The 14,168-nt window shown below is 38.9% G+C and overlaps 1 protein-coding gene across 2 annotated transcripts in view; it reads right to left on the reverse strand.

Annotated features, from left to right (window-relative positions):
- MDFIC2 (MyoD family inhibitor domain containing 2) overlaps window positions 1–13,353 on the reverse strand; it is a 42,465-nt gene extending 29,112 nt beyond the window's left edge. For both annotated transcript variants that reach the window (XM_062008083.1, XM_062008082.1), the window contains exon 1: window positions 13,266–13,353. In XM_062008083.1, coding sequence (XP_061864067.1) covers window positions 13,266–13,353 — 88 coding nt within the window. The remainder of the gene's footprint in view (window positions 1–13,265) is intronic.
- Between the last annotated feature and the right edge of the window lie 815 nt (window positions 13,354–14,168).

Genomic DNA, 14,168 nt, shown 5'->3' on the forward strand with positions numbered 1-14,168 from the left:
TCAAATGAAAAATGAAAATTGATCAGAGTGTTTTCTTATCTGATTAGAAAAAACCAAAATGCCCCAACAGAGCTGGACACTGTGAATCATTTGACCTAGCAATTGTGTCTCTTAAATACTTATGAGTTCAGTCTGAGAATATGTTCTTGGAGATATTTTGTTTTGATACAAGAATAAATGTCTCTTTCCATTAGTTTTTATTTCCTCCTCTTGCAGCAGACAAACCAGAATATTACAAAGGGCAAATCCATGAAACTTTCTCCAACTTTGCCTCAGGGGGGAAAAGCAGGCTTTTTCATCTTAAAATGACAGTCTTTCAGTTGTGCAAAAAATGCTTTTCCCTTCTGTAAAAGCCACCACACTGAAAAATCTAGGTTGACCTATTGTGGCAGGAGACAATGTGAGGATGTATTTAACTCTAGGATGCTTGTGTGAAGTCACAAACAGCTTCAGACATTGCTGTGTGTAAATACAATCTCCATGGATGGAGAGAGCTTTTTCCTGTCAATGGAAGCACGCTGTGAGTAACAGATTTTTTTGCTGTTATCTCTGGATATAGCAGCTTTTTTTTGTATTATGCAACAAACCATAGTGGTCAGCTGCTCAAAACACATCTCCTTGGGCACTAGGTCATCCTAGTTTTGACAGTAATTCAGAACAGAGTGCTCTGTGCAGCTTGTTTGTAGCACAGTTGACCAAAGCCACTGTGGCTCAGCATCAGGTTTTAAAGAGGAGTTCAATGCAGCATAACAGGCAAGTTTGGAGGAGACCTCCTGCAAGAACTCAAACCCTATTCTGCCAGTCTGCTTGTAACTTACTGGTACTGTCTACATAGTGCTCTTGAGATTAATATATAATCCCATATCCCACAGTCCATTACCACACAGTGCTTGAAACATTTCCCATTTAAAAAAACCCCAGTACGTGTAGGTAAGAATATCAATGCATCTCATTGGAGGGGGGAAAGGAAAATATGTATTATATTAAAGACAAGCTTTAAGCTGTTGTGCAAAGTTTGAAGGGGAAAAATGTATTTCTCCAGCTGGTCTCAAGGGGGGGGAAGGATATAGTTTCTTGGCTACACTAGCAATTAGAAACAGGACAACACTATAAGCAATATGTGGCCTCTAATCTGGGCCACAGCATTCATCTTCCTCTTCTGTCAGAAGCAGATTCAGCAACATGCCTAAGCAAAAGCCTAACTTCAAGCATATGAGTAATTCTAGTGACTTGACTCTTGAAATCTTGGTCAAAAGAATCCTATCCAATCTTTGCTTTTTGTAAGCATTGTATGGATTGAGGTTGTTTTTTTTTCAGGTTGCACAGCAACCTGTAGAGTCCTGTGCTCTGATTTTCTTCAGCAACAATGAAGAACTTGTGTGTGACAGAGATGAAGGTGGGGCTAAAGTACAAGGGGATTGAACCCTTGGGAAAAAATAATAGAAGAAAACTGTATGGGATGAACACATGCATTGCAGAACCTTGACCTGAAAAGCAAAGAGGACAAACTGCTCAAACCTTTGTGCAAAAATCTTTTCTTACCACTGTACAGGAGTGCTTGAGACTGGAATCAGTACTGCAAAATGCTGTTGGTGGAAATGGAAGAGGAACACTGGTGTTAGGAAATTCTGTGAGCAACTTATGTTCTCTAGGTCTTGACTGTTGACTGGGCACAAATATGTTCAGTTTGTGTGCTGGGGCTGGAAGGGAGTAGTTGCTAGACACTCTGCCTGAAAGAAGAGATTCAAATGGATCAAAGGGTTTTCCTTGTAAAGAGATAAACAGTTCTTACCTACTCTTTCACTCCTTGTGTTGAAATAAACCCATAATTCAGTGGGAATGGGTTTTTAAGAGAAGCAGCTTTATTTGGTATAGATATATAGAATTCCATACACCTTTAGAGGATCCTAAAAGGTTTCCTCCTGTTCTTTAGGGTACCTTAGGCAAAACCTTGTATATCAGTTTCTACCTGTGGTCTTTCTATTTCACTCTTGACGTAGTAATTCTGGAAAGTTCTTTAATCTATGGAAAATAATAGGAAAAGAAATTAGAAGCTTAGAATGGGAGGTCTGTTGGTTTTCTGCTCACATAAATTGCCTGCAAAACACACGTGGCCCTTATAAGGGCCGTGTTGGGGGGATAATTCCCCTGGCAGTGCAGCACCACATATTTCTGCTAGCCCATGCACTCTGTGCAGCTGCAGGACGTATCACATAACACTGTCAACTGCAAGCATTGCTAGCTTGCCATTCCAGTGGGGCCCCCAAAACTGTAAATAGCAATAGGCAAGAAAGCTGCCAGAGACACAGCACTCGCTGTGGCAATATGAATGCTTGAGCCAACTGCCTAAGGCTTGTATTCAATGCACCAGACTTGACAGGTGGCCATGACTGGCCCAAAGTGCTTAGTTTGTCCCAAATTCTTGCCACAGTTGCATACCTTTGGCCTTGAGTCCAGAGCCTGGATGTCTGCTGGCATGGCTAAGGCGACTCTATGGGCTGAGGAAGCTCTGTGGCCTGCAGATCTATGACCAGGGTGCTGAGAATAATTGGAGCTCTCAAAGACTCTTGCTGACCTTGTACTTCCTATAGGAGCAAGAGTCACACTGTGCATGCAGCTGAGATTTTACTGTTAGTCCAGTTCATGTTTCAACCAAGTTCTCTGAGAAAAGCCTTGATTATCTAGTCAGAGCTGTTGTATGCACCTTCATCCTGAACCATGGCTAGTGACTGCATGCTGGACAGTGCTGTTCAAGAGGCTTAAAGACTAGAAATGCCAAATGGTAATGACTTGGGCTGTACAGCTTTGAAGAAGGCTTTCCCTGGTGTTGCTGGGCAGCAGAAAGGAATACTGGGAAGAGGAAATCCTGTGTATCCAAAGTCTGCCCTACATACAGTAGAGAGTGCAGTTCTCTCTGGACATTCCTGTTCACATCTAAGGGTGCAGGAGGTGGATGAAGTGCATCTGAGCTGCCTTGTCTCTTCTACCCTGAGTTTCTTGTGAGAGTAACTGGACAGGTATGAGATCACAAATAAATTACACCTTTCTAGTTCTATAGGAACACAATTCTCTTGTAAAGCAAGAAGATGCTGGGAGCAATGCTGTTCTTGTTGGAGCTTCTGGGAGCCAAGGAAATAATAGATTAGATGTTGGTTCAAAAGGCACTATCTGGTCATGTGCATCTCTTGTTTTCCCAAACTGATGAGGATGTATCATTATAGTTCAATAACTCACTGCTCAGTTATCTGACAAGTTTTATTTTATGATGAAGTACAGTCACAGATTAATAAAACAAAAACAAACTTTGGAAAACTATGGCATTTTATGCATAAAACTGTGTTATTTTGTGTGAAATTTAACTGAAATGATCTTAATGATTTATGTAAAGTGAAATGTTGGGTTTTCCTTTTTCTTTCTCTTTTAGCCTTGGTTTCACATAGGCATATTAATGATTATTTGTCAAAGTCACACTGTTTGCTTACAAGGTACGAAGGCTTTTTAGACACTATAATGACAGCTTTTGATTCACTTGATAATATTTAGAATAAGCCATAAAAGCCAATCTCTGAACGAACAGACCGCTTTTATTGGCTTTTAGTGCTATTACTGCTATCATAAGTAGTAAATTGGCCTAATGCAAGTAATACTGCTGTGTCATACTGTAAAAACCACTGCTTAGTTTTATATTTTATTTATTTTTCATGAAAAAATGTTCAGGCATGGAGACTGTACTATCCTTCTACAACTATTGGTGATTCCCTCCAAGCAAGAGCTGGGGAAGCTTCCCCTGCTGTTTGGAATTTCTTTCCTTGGTGATTAACATCTCTGATGAAACAGGCCTTATCATAAAGTTAGGGACCAGGAGTGTGCATCAAGTGACTATCTACCTGAAGGTTATTTATCTACCTGAAGGTTATTTATCTACCTGAAGGTTATTTATCTACCTGAAGGTTATTTATCTACCTGAAGGTTATTTATCTACTTGTAGGCTATTTATTTCAATCCTGAGTAAACTAGAAAAATCACTGATTAGCTTGAAGCTGAAAGGGACATATTTCAAATACTTAATGCTACATTTTTATATGTCTTGTTTTATATTAGCAATAATATTTTTTTAAGCTAGCAAACATCTAAAATATCCAAAGACAATACATTTGGTCACAACTGTGTCTAACCAGAACAACTACCCAGTGCCATAACTGGTTTTTTCCTATGATTCATAGGAACTGTATGTTCCTATGATTCTTTCAACTTTTTTCTCCTGCCTCTCATCATTTATTGTTTTGCTCACTCCTGGAATACAAGCATTGATTTCCAAAACTTAAAATTCCAGTAAAACACTACTTTTAATCAGGAAAAAAAGTCAAGTTCATAGAAGAATTTTATTTGGTGTTTTAGTATTTATATATGAGAGAAATTGTTGAGAAGCAGCAAAATGAAAGCGAAGAGACTCAAAGTTCAGTTTGTTGGAGTCCAATTCAGAGTTGTTCTACATTTAAGAATGTGGATTGCCCAGCATATTAGGTTTCTGCTAACCAACAAGAAGTTGTGATTTAGTATTGACTACTTTGTTATTCAGTGAGTGTACAGAGCAAGTGCAGCTCACAAGATGGGAAGCTGAAAGAACAGTATCTGACAAGTGAGTTATATGAAGCAGTCCTACAAGGTTGTAGTTACCTGAGGATGCAGTCTGCTTTCCTAAGCCTCCTCTCAACTTATTTCTGAGGTTTATTTAGCAAGAGTAAATGTCATGATTGAGTCAGCATGAAGTGCGGGCTAAAAGAGATCAGTAAACCATGAAGACTTTTTCTGACTGTCAACACCCAAGTCAGAAACACTAGGAAGGTTAGGAATAGGAAATACCAGTCTGAATCTAGCTTTAGTGATACATTATAAGCACACGTGCTGCAGGCTGCTTCATCTGAGAATGGAGAGTGAGGCAACAAAAATTAATGATTCTTGTTTGGGGGACAAATGTAGTGAGTTTCAAGTTTTAGCTAAACTTAAAAATTCCTAAGCCAAATGCAACTTCCTTGTGGTGTATTATGTGGCCATTAAAAATCAGTCTAATGACAGAGAAATTAATAACTAATTTAACTGGATTCATGCTTGAAATGATTTGCTTTCAATATGCTGTGGGAACAGGAAGAATCATATTCCAAACTGAATTTTGGCATTCAATATTTGTGGATATGTGATACTACTTTGGCATATGTGTTAGTTGCCATGGGTGTGTAACAAAACAGAAAATATGATGTTAAGAGTTTCACTCCTTTTAAAGATAAGTATCTTTATGAAAATCACACAGCAGAAAACTCTTCCCTGGAAATCTGAGTTTGCATCAGCAGGAAGATATTGGTTTGATGTGCATTTTACTCTGAAGAACTCAAGTGATTTGATTTACCCCAAACCTGCACCTCTGCTTTTAAATTATAGGTGCAGTGGTATAGCCAAAGTGTGTTCCTATCTGCATCTTTGCTGCAAGAGCATTTTCTTTTGGAACTCCTTGTAGGCATATTTCATCAGGAAGAATGTAATTTGCCAGTAATCAGTTCTCAGATGTCTCAACGCTATCATGGCGATGTTTGTGTTTTTCTGTAGAGCACAACAGTGTGCAGTGCAACCACTTCTCTCTCTGGAGCCTACTCACATATTCAGGCAGAGAAGTTTTTCTTCCTGCACATATTTCTGTACTGTGTATATTCATTTATGTGTGAGAGAAGAAAACATTATGATGTTTAACTGCTGCAATCATAAGCACATTAAGTAGACAGATAATAAACAATCCATCGGAATTTATGATTAAGTTAATTGTGTCTGTGTTTTTCTAATGTGTTCAGATTAAAGACTGAAATTAAAATGAGACTCTATAATCAAGAGACCCTAAGAGACTATGTGACTCCTATGAAATAAAAATTAATTTAGTTTAGGGGGATAGCAAAGATCTGTAGTGCTTAAATATTGCTTAGGTGGTAAAGAGTCCTTGTGCAATTCTCTTTAAAGAGATGAATCTCACTTGTAGTAAGAGCTATTAAAAAATTCAGCTGATACAAAGGGCTTCAGCACCTAATTTTTGCAGATGTACTTCTGCCCAGCAGATACCAGTCACAGATCTCACCTTCTGTACAGCACATGCAGAGGACTGGGTAACTGGGAGCGATAAGTTGATGAGAGAGGTGAGGAAACAAGAGGCATTAAAGTAGAAAAACTACTAAAGCAATAGGGAGAAGGAGCACCTCAATGTACTTATGGCTGCTTCACCTGCATTGGACACCTCTGCCAGCCACTGCTCCTGAGGCAGAGCAGAAGGAGATGTTCTAGTCTCTTCCCACTGATGCAAGTGTTTTCACCAGCAAGGCCTGGGCATGACCCAGGCTCAAACTTCTCTCTACCTGCTCTCAGCAGTGTGTTGAGACCACCTCTTCAAGGCTTTGTACTTTTTACTGGATAGCTGGGTTCTCTCTCTGGCAAAGACTAGAGCCAGCCTCCTGTCCTTCATGTAGGTGTCCCACCTGGTGGGCTGTAGTATCCATTCCTCTCTCTTTTGAGCAATGAACTTTAAGTAGTCCATCCAGGCATAGATATTTGTGAATCTCCAAACCATGATAGTACACAGAGTGTATGAGAGCTCGGGATGACAGTTTCCTTCTGGAAGGTGTGAATTTGAGTCCTCTCATACAATCATATGCTCTCAGCCCAGATCTGAAGTCACAGAACTACTCATCACTAAGCTGTTGTGATAAGAGCTTTATGTCCAGTATTTTGTTGTCAGACACTTAGAGCAGTCAGTTATAATGTTTAAATACCTTTCCATTTGGATTTATTTCTAAATACTTCTTTTAAAAAACAGATGGAAAAATAATTCCTTTGAACCTCAGCTAACAATGAATGTTTAAAATAATTCCACTTTTGGTGGTCTTCTTGACTTTTCCTGTAATACCTTTCATAAGCAATAGACAACCAGCATGCCCAGGGTTTAGCCCACCACTGCATTCATTTAGTTGTGAGTGCTTAGAAGCAGTTGTATTTTAGAGAATGACTGCAAATCTTCAATGAAACCAAGGGAGGCCTATTTATTTCATAATCTAATTAACTTTCATCTAGGTACTTCATTGAACCCTTCCAATAGTAAGGATTTTTTTACATCTCTCTGTGACTGTCACTCTGGCTCTAATATCAGTGTATAATCTTGCAGGCCTATAAAACTCTTTCTGAAAACTGGCACTGAACTGCTTATACTCATGATTATCCTGCCTTCAAGCTCAGGGTAAAAGTAAATCAAGCCTGCATAGTGGTTGTTTTGATGGGATTTCTATCAAGGAATTAAGTTCTCTAAATGAACTAAATGCTTACTAATAGGTTTGAAGTGTCTGTTTTTCATAGCTTTTAAACATCTCATACCCAATTAGATTCAAAGGTCTTACTGTCTTCCTCCAGAAGAAACAGCTAATAACCCTGAGAACACTTGAGTTCCTACAGATTAGAAGGAATACCAATAATTACTTTTTTGAGCTTTCAGAAATGTGGAGTCAAGTTGACTAAAGAAGCTAAAGTTAGACTCTACTTCCACCTTGAAAAGAAGCAAACCACTCCATTCAGCATGGAAGTATGACTTTAAACCTGACCCTGTCACCCAGAGGAATACCACTGTCTTTACTGTACATTCATTCCACTTTTGTGACAGTATTCAAAGTTTACATCTCCAAGGACCCTCTAGTTCAAAGATCAAGGACCAGTCAGTTTATAAAGCTATAATTAGGAGTGGTAAGCTGGGACCATTGCAGATTTCATATACTCCCTCTCTGTAGGAAGAGAGTCTTTAAATCTACTGTTTTACAACTTAAAGGAAGGGTTGTCTTGATTAATTCAATTGGTCAGAGTTCTGAAGCTGACAAGGCATCTTCCAGGAATTTGAGTCCCCTGGGATCCTTGTCATCAGTTTTTAAATGTGCTTTTTTTGTGTGTGTGTGGTGTTCTTATCTGGAAACGATCTGCTTGGATTACAGCATTCATCTTATAAGCATTTGGCATTTTCTGTTGCATGAAACTGAGAGGTATTTCTTTGCTATCAGCCTTCTAGAAAGCTTTTAAATCCAATGACTTTAATTCAGGCTGGAAGAAGAGTGAAAAAAGCTTCTGGACCCAAGTCAGTAAAATTCAGGAAACAAGTGTCCAAGTTTGTCTGTAAATTTGCATTCACTGAATTCTGAGATTTCAGAATGACATTCTAAAAATGTGATTTAGATCCCTAAATGCAGGGATAGATAAGTCAGATCAGAATGCTCTGCTGAGAATAATCTCAACAAAAGTGTTATCCTTGTGCTTTTACTCCAGCTCCTGTAAACCAGGTAATAAGCTGGAAAGTTGGGAAAAACCTAGGAAATTCCTTGAGTTTCTCCAGGACAACTCTCCTGAAAACCAATCTCATGGCATTATGTCCTTCCTGCTTATTACTTCTTGTAAAAGACTGTTTATGCCCTTGGGTAACCAGTGAGGGGACGTGCTGGGGAAAGACATTGGAGTGATTCAATATAGGAAGGTTTTGCTATTACTGGCAGGAATATAACCCCAGGATGAGGCTGTGGGGTGTTTTGGTGCAGCACAGTTAGGAATAATCTGCTCCTGTATGGGATTCCTGGGATGTGGCACAATCTTACCCAATGGGATTACCTCTGGAACACAATATTAATCGAATAACGTGAATAATGTCACTACAGCCAGGTCTATGATATGAGTAAATCTCCCTTTTCACGTGAACTGTAGTCCTTGGAAGGGTGAAATATAATCCTGAACAGAGGCTGTGTTTACCACTTAAGCCCTATTTTATGGTTTAAGTGCTGACCTTGTACTGACCTCTCAGTACAGGGCTGAATTTCACCCTACAGCAAAAATCTGGCTAGAGCAGCCGACTAAAGAAATTGGGGCTAGACTTTTTACTATTTGCAAGACAATGAAAACAGGCTTATTTTAAACAACAAGAAAAAGGGGTTTGATTTATGGGAATTTTAGTGCAAAAAGGGGCTACTTTGAAGAAAGTCTTGAGATTAGAATTTCAGTTATATTTTTGCCAGGAGAGCAAGGAAGCCATTTCATTAACTTTTCACTGGAAGTTATATATGGAGGGCATTTGTGTACACAGCTGGGCAGCATAAAACAGGAGGGCTTTGTTTGAAAATATCCTGAAATGAAATTTCATTTCTCTGTAACTTGGATCTATGTTCCTGGCCAGTTTTGGGTGATGTTGTAGAAGGGCAATGTTAGGCCCTCACACGCTTTTTTTTATCCCCTCCATTTACAATAGTTGCAGAAATACTGAACAGACCACTGCTGCTCCCTGTACAAAATCAGTGTCACCTTTTTTACAGCTTTGTCAGTCAGATAAGCTCCTGCCTGCTCCCACATATCCATATGGCTGCAATCATCAAGTGATATCAAGAGATTAAGGAACTCCAAAAGCCACATGCTGAGGCCAGTGTGAATTTAGCTTGGTTTTGACCTTCCTCCCCCTCCATGGCTGCTAATTTGGCACTAAATCACCACCATGGTAGAAAGATCCCCCAGTCCATGTAAGAGAGGCAGCTCTGTTGTCATAGCTGCGATGTGCAATCTCTGGGTCAGCCCCTGAGTGTCACTCATCCTTGGATACCATGTTTCTAAAGGCACATCTTGTGTGGCTTCCAGGTTTCACAGGATCTTCTAATAACTGTGTTTGGTTATGGGCTCACAGAGACGTTTCTTGCTTGGGGTGTGATGGTCTGCTTTTGCATGAAACGTGGGGACCCAGACCCATGCAGAGGACCTTGCTTTAATGTTACTTTCAAGTTACATTGGTTGTTCTATAAATATAAATATGTATGCCTATTTTGTAATTTGGAATTTTGTGCATGTCAGGGCAAAGCATGTGTAATGGGGATAATAGGTGTGCTGAGGATTTCTGCTTTAGTATTTCAGGGTAGAAAGGCAGATAACTTAGCACATGCTTTGAAAATGAACCCATGTTTTGCTCTGCCCTGACATTTTGCAGGTGTTGTCATGGGGAACTCTTCATCTCCATTAAAAACTGTCTCCCATCTCCAAGAATGAGCTCTTCCCCATAGGAAGAAGTAGAGAACTTTCTCCACTCCTACACAAAATAGGGAGTAACTGTCTGGTTTTACTCCTATGTGCTAGTCTTTCCTTGAGATGGTTCTCATCAGTGCTGAGGTCAGACAAACAGAGTTGTTTTTTCTCAGTGCTCATTCATATCAAGTCTGGATGATTTGTATGTGATGGTCTGATGCATAACCTCCAAACAGGTTTTTTTAATCTGTTGTGTAATCTTTATAAATAATAGTCCTGAGGAACATGTCATACTCTAAGAAAAGATTGATGGTGTATGTTCTTGACCCTGAGACATCTTGGGATAGGAGTGTGATCATTTCACCATCTTTATTTGCACTCTCATGTTGTCCACATCCAGACTTAAGTACTCGGTGTCTTAGGAGATACAGAGATGTTTTAAGGCTTTAAGAAAGCCTAGCAAACCTAGAGCATCCATTTACCAATCTGCTTCCCTGTTTATATTATTTCATTATAGTTCTGCATAGGCTAGGTGCTGTGGAGGACCTCATGCCTGTCAGCAAAGAAAGACTTGTAGGGTAAGTAGTAAAAAGAAAGGGCAACTGCACTGTTGTCCATTTAAAAAATACAGTCTAGAGCCATGATTGTGTAGAAGATTCTCTCCAAAACTATGCTGGCTTGTGCTGCATTATTTTGTTCCCTGTGTCATCTTTAACTCCTGTCAGTCTGGTGCAGTTGTAGCAGGGCTGCAGGAGTCCAGCAGTAGGTGTAAATGACTTCCTGAGAACAGAGGCACGAGTAGGACCATTTGTGCTCTTCCTGGTGAGACTATAAGATCAGCATCCCATGTGCACAGTCTCGTGTTTTCCTATAATAATTTTTACAAGCCTGATTTGGTTTCTGTTCTGCTTTGTGGAAGAAGTTTCTCCTTAGAATGAGGCTTTGGTTTCTGCTTTTAGAGACTTCAAGACCTCCAAATATCTTCTTCCAAAAAAGTAGAAGACAAATCACTGGCAGACAGATTAAAATCCCCCCTTCCCTTGCCCTGACTAAACAGCTTCTAATGCTGAAAGCCAACAAAAAAGTAATAACTCCCTTATTTTCATGTTGACCCACTGCACTACCTGCTCATGTGCTATCACTTTGCAAAGCATTAGGGAAAAAATGAAGTCTAGGAAAGATACTGAAGCCACAGCCTAGTCTATATTTTTTGTTTATTTCTGATACTATGTGGTTCATGATTGTTTCTTTTAGAAGGAACAAATAATCAATATAAAACCATGAATAAAAATAACTTTTCTTTAAAACTGGATGCTAAAAGAACATAGTCTTCTTTCTGTGCCTGACAAGTCTGTTCTCCACAATTCATTGTTTATTGGAATGCCTGAAATCTATACATGAGGTATTTTTAAAACATTTAAACATAGAAGTTAAGCTTCTGCTCCAGACAATTTGGTTCACCATATTTTAAAAACCCACAGAAGTGCTTAAAACAAAGAAATTAACAAAGTTTTTTTTAAAAGCAAACTTTAACATAAGATAATTTCTACTCTTAAAGGAAATGTTCTTTCCTTTTGAGCCATATTTCAGCTGTTCATTGACTCAGCTGCTGCACAAGACCTTTAAGGCTCAATTCTGCTTTGTGGCACTTTAGAGAGAAGAGGTGCCAGTAGACAACATTTGGCTCTTTCTAAAAGAGATTATAACTTCTCCAGGTAAAAATCAATCAAAACATTACTAATCATCTAGAAGCACTGGATGGTGGCTCTCCTTAGGAAGTGGAGACATAAAACATTATGTATTAGCATCACCAAGTGAAATGAACTCAGGAAGAGGCTACCTGACTACTAGAGTAAGTCTGGACCAGAGGTTAAATAACCACATGGTGCTGTTAGTGTCCATACCACCAGTCTTATCCTGTTCAGAAACATGGACTGGTTGAAGTCTTCTGTACTTTTATGCCCCTGCAGAAGAAGAGACTGCAAGTCTCTTGTAGTCTACTCTCTTCTGATGGAATAAATACTCAATCCAGTTCCGAGTTTGCTGTTTACAAACTGAAGTGCAATGCTATCTTGTAGGATCAAAACCTAGGTCTCTCTCAGCTGTATGCCTCTGTGATGCTCCAACTGCAAATTTGCTTGCAGAGTTTTTACTGGTTAGCTGACACCTTGCAGGCAGATGATTTGGGGTGTGCAGCCAAACAAAGTCTGCATGTTGGCCAGTCATCTCTGCTCAAGCCAAAGTGCTGCATAAACAATGAAGACTGCAAGGCAGAGATGTTAATTTAGGCCTACTTTATTGCAAACCCTCTTGCAACTAAAAGATCTACTGTACTGTTAACTACATGAGCTTAAAATAGTGATGCACATTTTACAGATGACATAATAATAGCTATAAATGAGCCTTTTCCTCAACACTCCCTTAGTTAATGCTTTCAAAATGAGGTCACTTGTTGAGCCTTCCTAAAATATTTTTGTTGGTATTAGAATATAACTGCTCTTGTTTAAAAAAAGCTATGTATTGGCAAATCAATTTTTTCAGCAAGAAATACATCCTAAGAACCTTTCTTCTTTGCGTGCAGGGATATGCAACAAGAAAACCCTTGCAAAGATACGTCTCCCTTCTGAATTAGTTTAACAAATAGAAGGTAGTATTTAAAACACCACAATGTGAAGCAAATGAGTTACTTAACATCTATCATTTTTCAGCCTTTAAAACTGGAAAGGTTCCCTATACTTGTTTTTTTGTAACTTCTTTACAAAGAAGAGCCAGTTGTTTCTGCTAATTGATGCCCCTATTTTCTAACATATCAATTTCAGGGTTGATCTTTACTCATGTTTGGGAAAACCAAACAAATATGAATTCAGTAGCTTCCATTAGTAAAAACTTTCCATTAGAATTAGGGTGATCCATACCTCTTAGTGGTTTATGGTTCAGGTAAAATAAAACTTTCTCAGGAATGCAAAGATATTAGAAAAATGATCTTTAGGTTACTTTAAAATGTGGTAATTTAGGCCTTTCTGCACCGTAAGCAGAGTGTACGTTTTGTAGAAGTCAAGCTATGGAATACATGTGGTAGAAATTTCTGGCCATACTTCAGCCTATAAGATATTCTTATGGGTTTTTTTAGTTTAAAAACAATTGCAATAAATGAGAAATATCTCTGAACACAAATCAGTAGGTAATAGCTCAGGAATGTAACTTACCTTTCTTCAGCCAAGAAATATTTTGATTGTCATTTTCAAAACTTTCTGCTGGTTTGATTTTTACCTTGTCTGTCCCGGCTTCTGACATCTGTGGGGGAGAGGAGAATTTTGGGACACCAAGTTCTTTAAAAGAAACTTTCTGACAAAGAATTATGTTTCCCTGTTTAGGTTTCTGTTATAATAAATTGTGCTTACACAGACACTTTTTTTTTGCAGATTATTAATGCTACATAATACAAGTCGGTGAATTTATGTTCTGTTCCAAATGCTTTATCAATATTACATAGTTGCTGTTTGTAGATGGATTCTTTTGTAATGTATCTATAAATTACATTATGAAATGAATGAGTGATATGCTCATAGCATGCTGGTAATAGATGTACATATAACACATAGAATAGATCTGGTCTGGCTAAAAAGAAGGCATGCAGTCTGCCGGTTTACTGTGGTTCAAAGTTGCTGTAAAGCCTGCTGAGGAGAGAGGTGTAATTATGTAAATAATGATCAATATTTATAAAGGCAACTTGAACAAAGTGTATATAAAAAAGAATCTTTACTGCCACTTGTGACAATTTATTTACTGTAATGCAAAGAATCACATGCAAGTTACAGTACCTGAGGGTATTATGTACACAGTAGCTATCAGCCCGTACACTGTGGTTTACTTCCATTGCCTGAATAAGATTAGGGCTGTCCGGGCTTCTTCTGACTGCTTTATATTTTCACTGAATCCAGTTAGCTAAAGCATTTCTCTATTTTTACCTGTATATTCCAAGCGGGGGTGAGAGCAGCAGGGTTCAGATGCCAAGGAGGAGCGCTTGCGGCCGGATCCCTCGCTGTGTGTTGATGTCCAGCATTCCCATGCACTGACAAAACCGAAAGGATGAGCAGTGCACTGTCTGC

Source organism: Colius striatus, chromosome 15 (assembly GCF_028858725.1).
Source record: "Colius striatus isolate bColStr4 chromosome 15, bColStr4.1.hap1, whole genome shotgun sequence".
In the NCBI taxonomy this organism is placed as follows: Eukaryota; Metazoa; Chordata; class Aves; order Coliiformes; family Coliidae; genus Colius; species Colius striatus.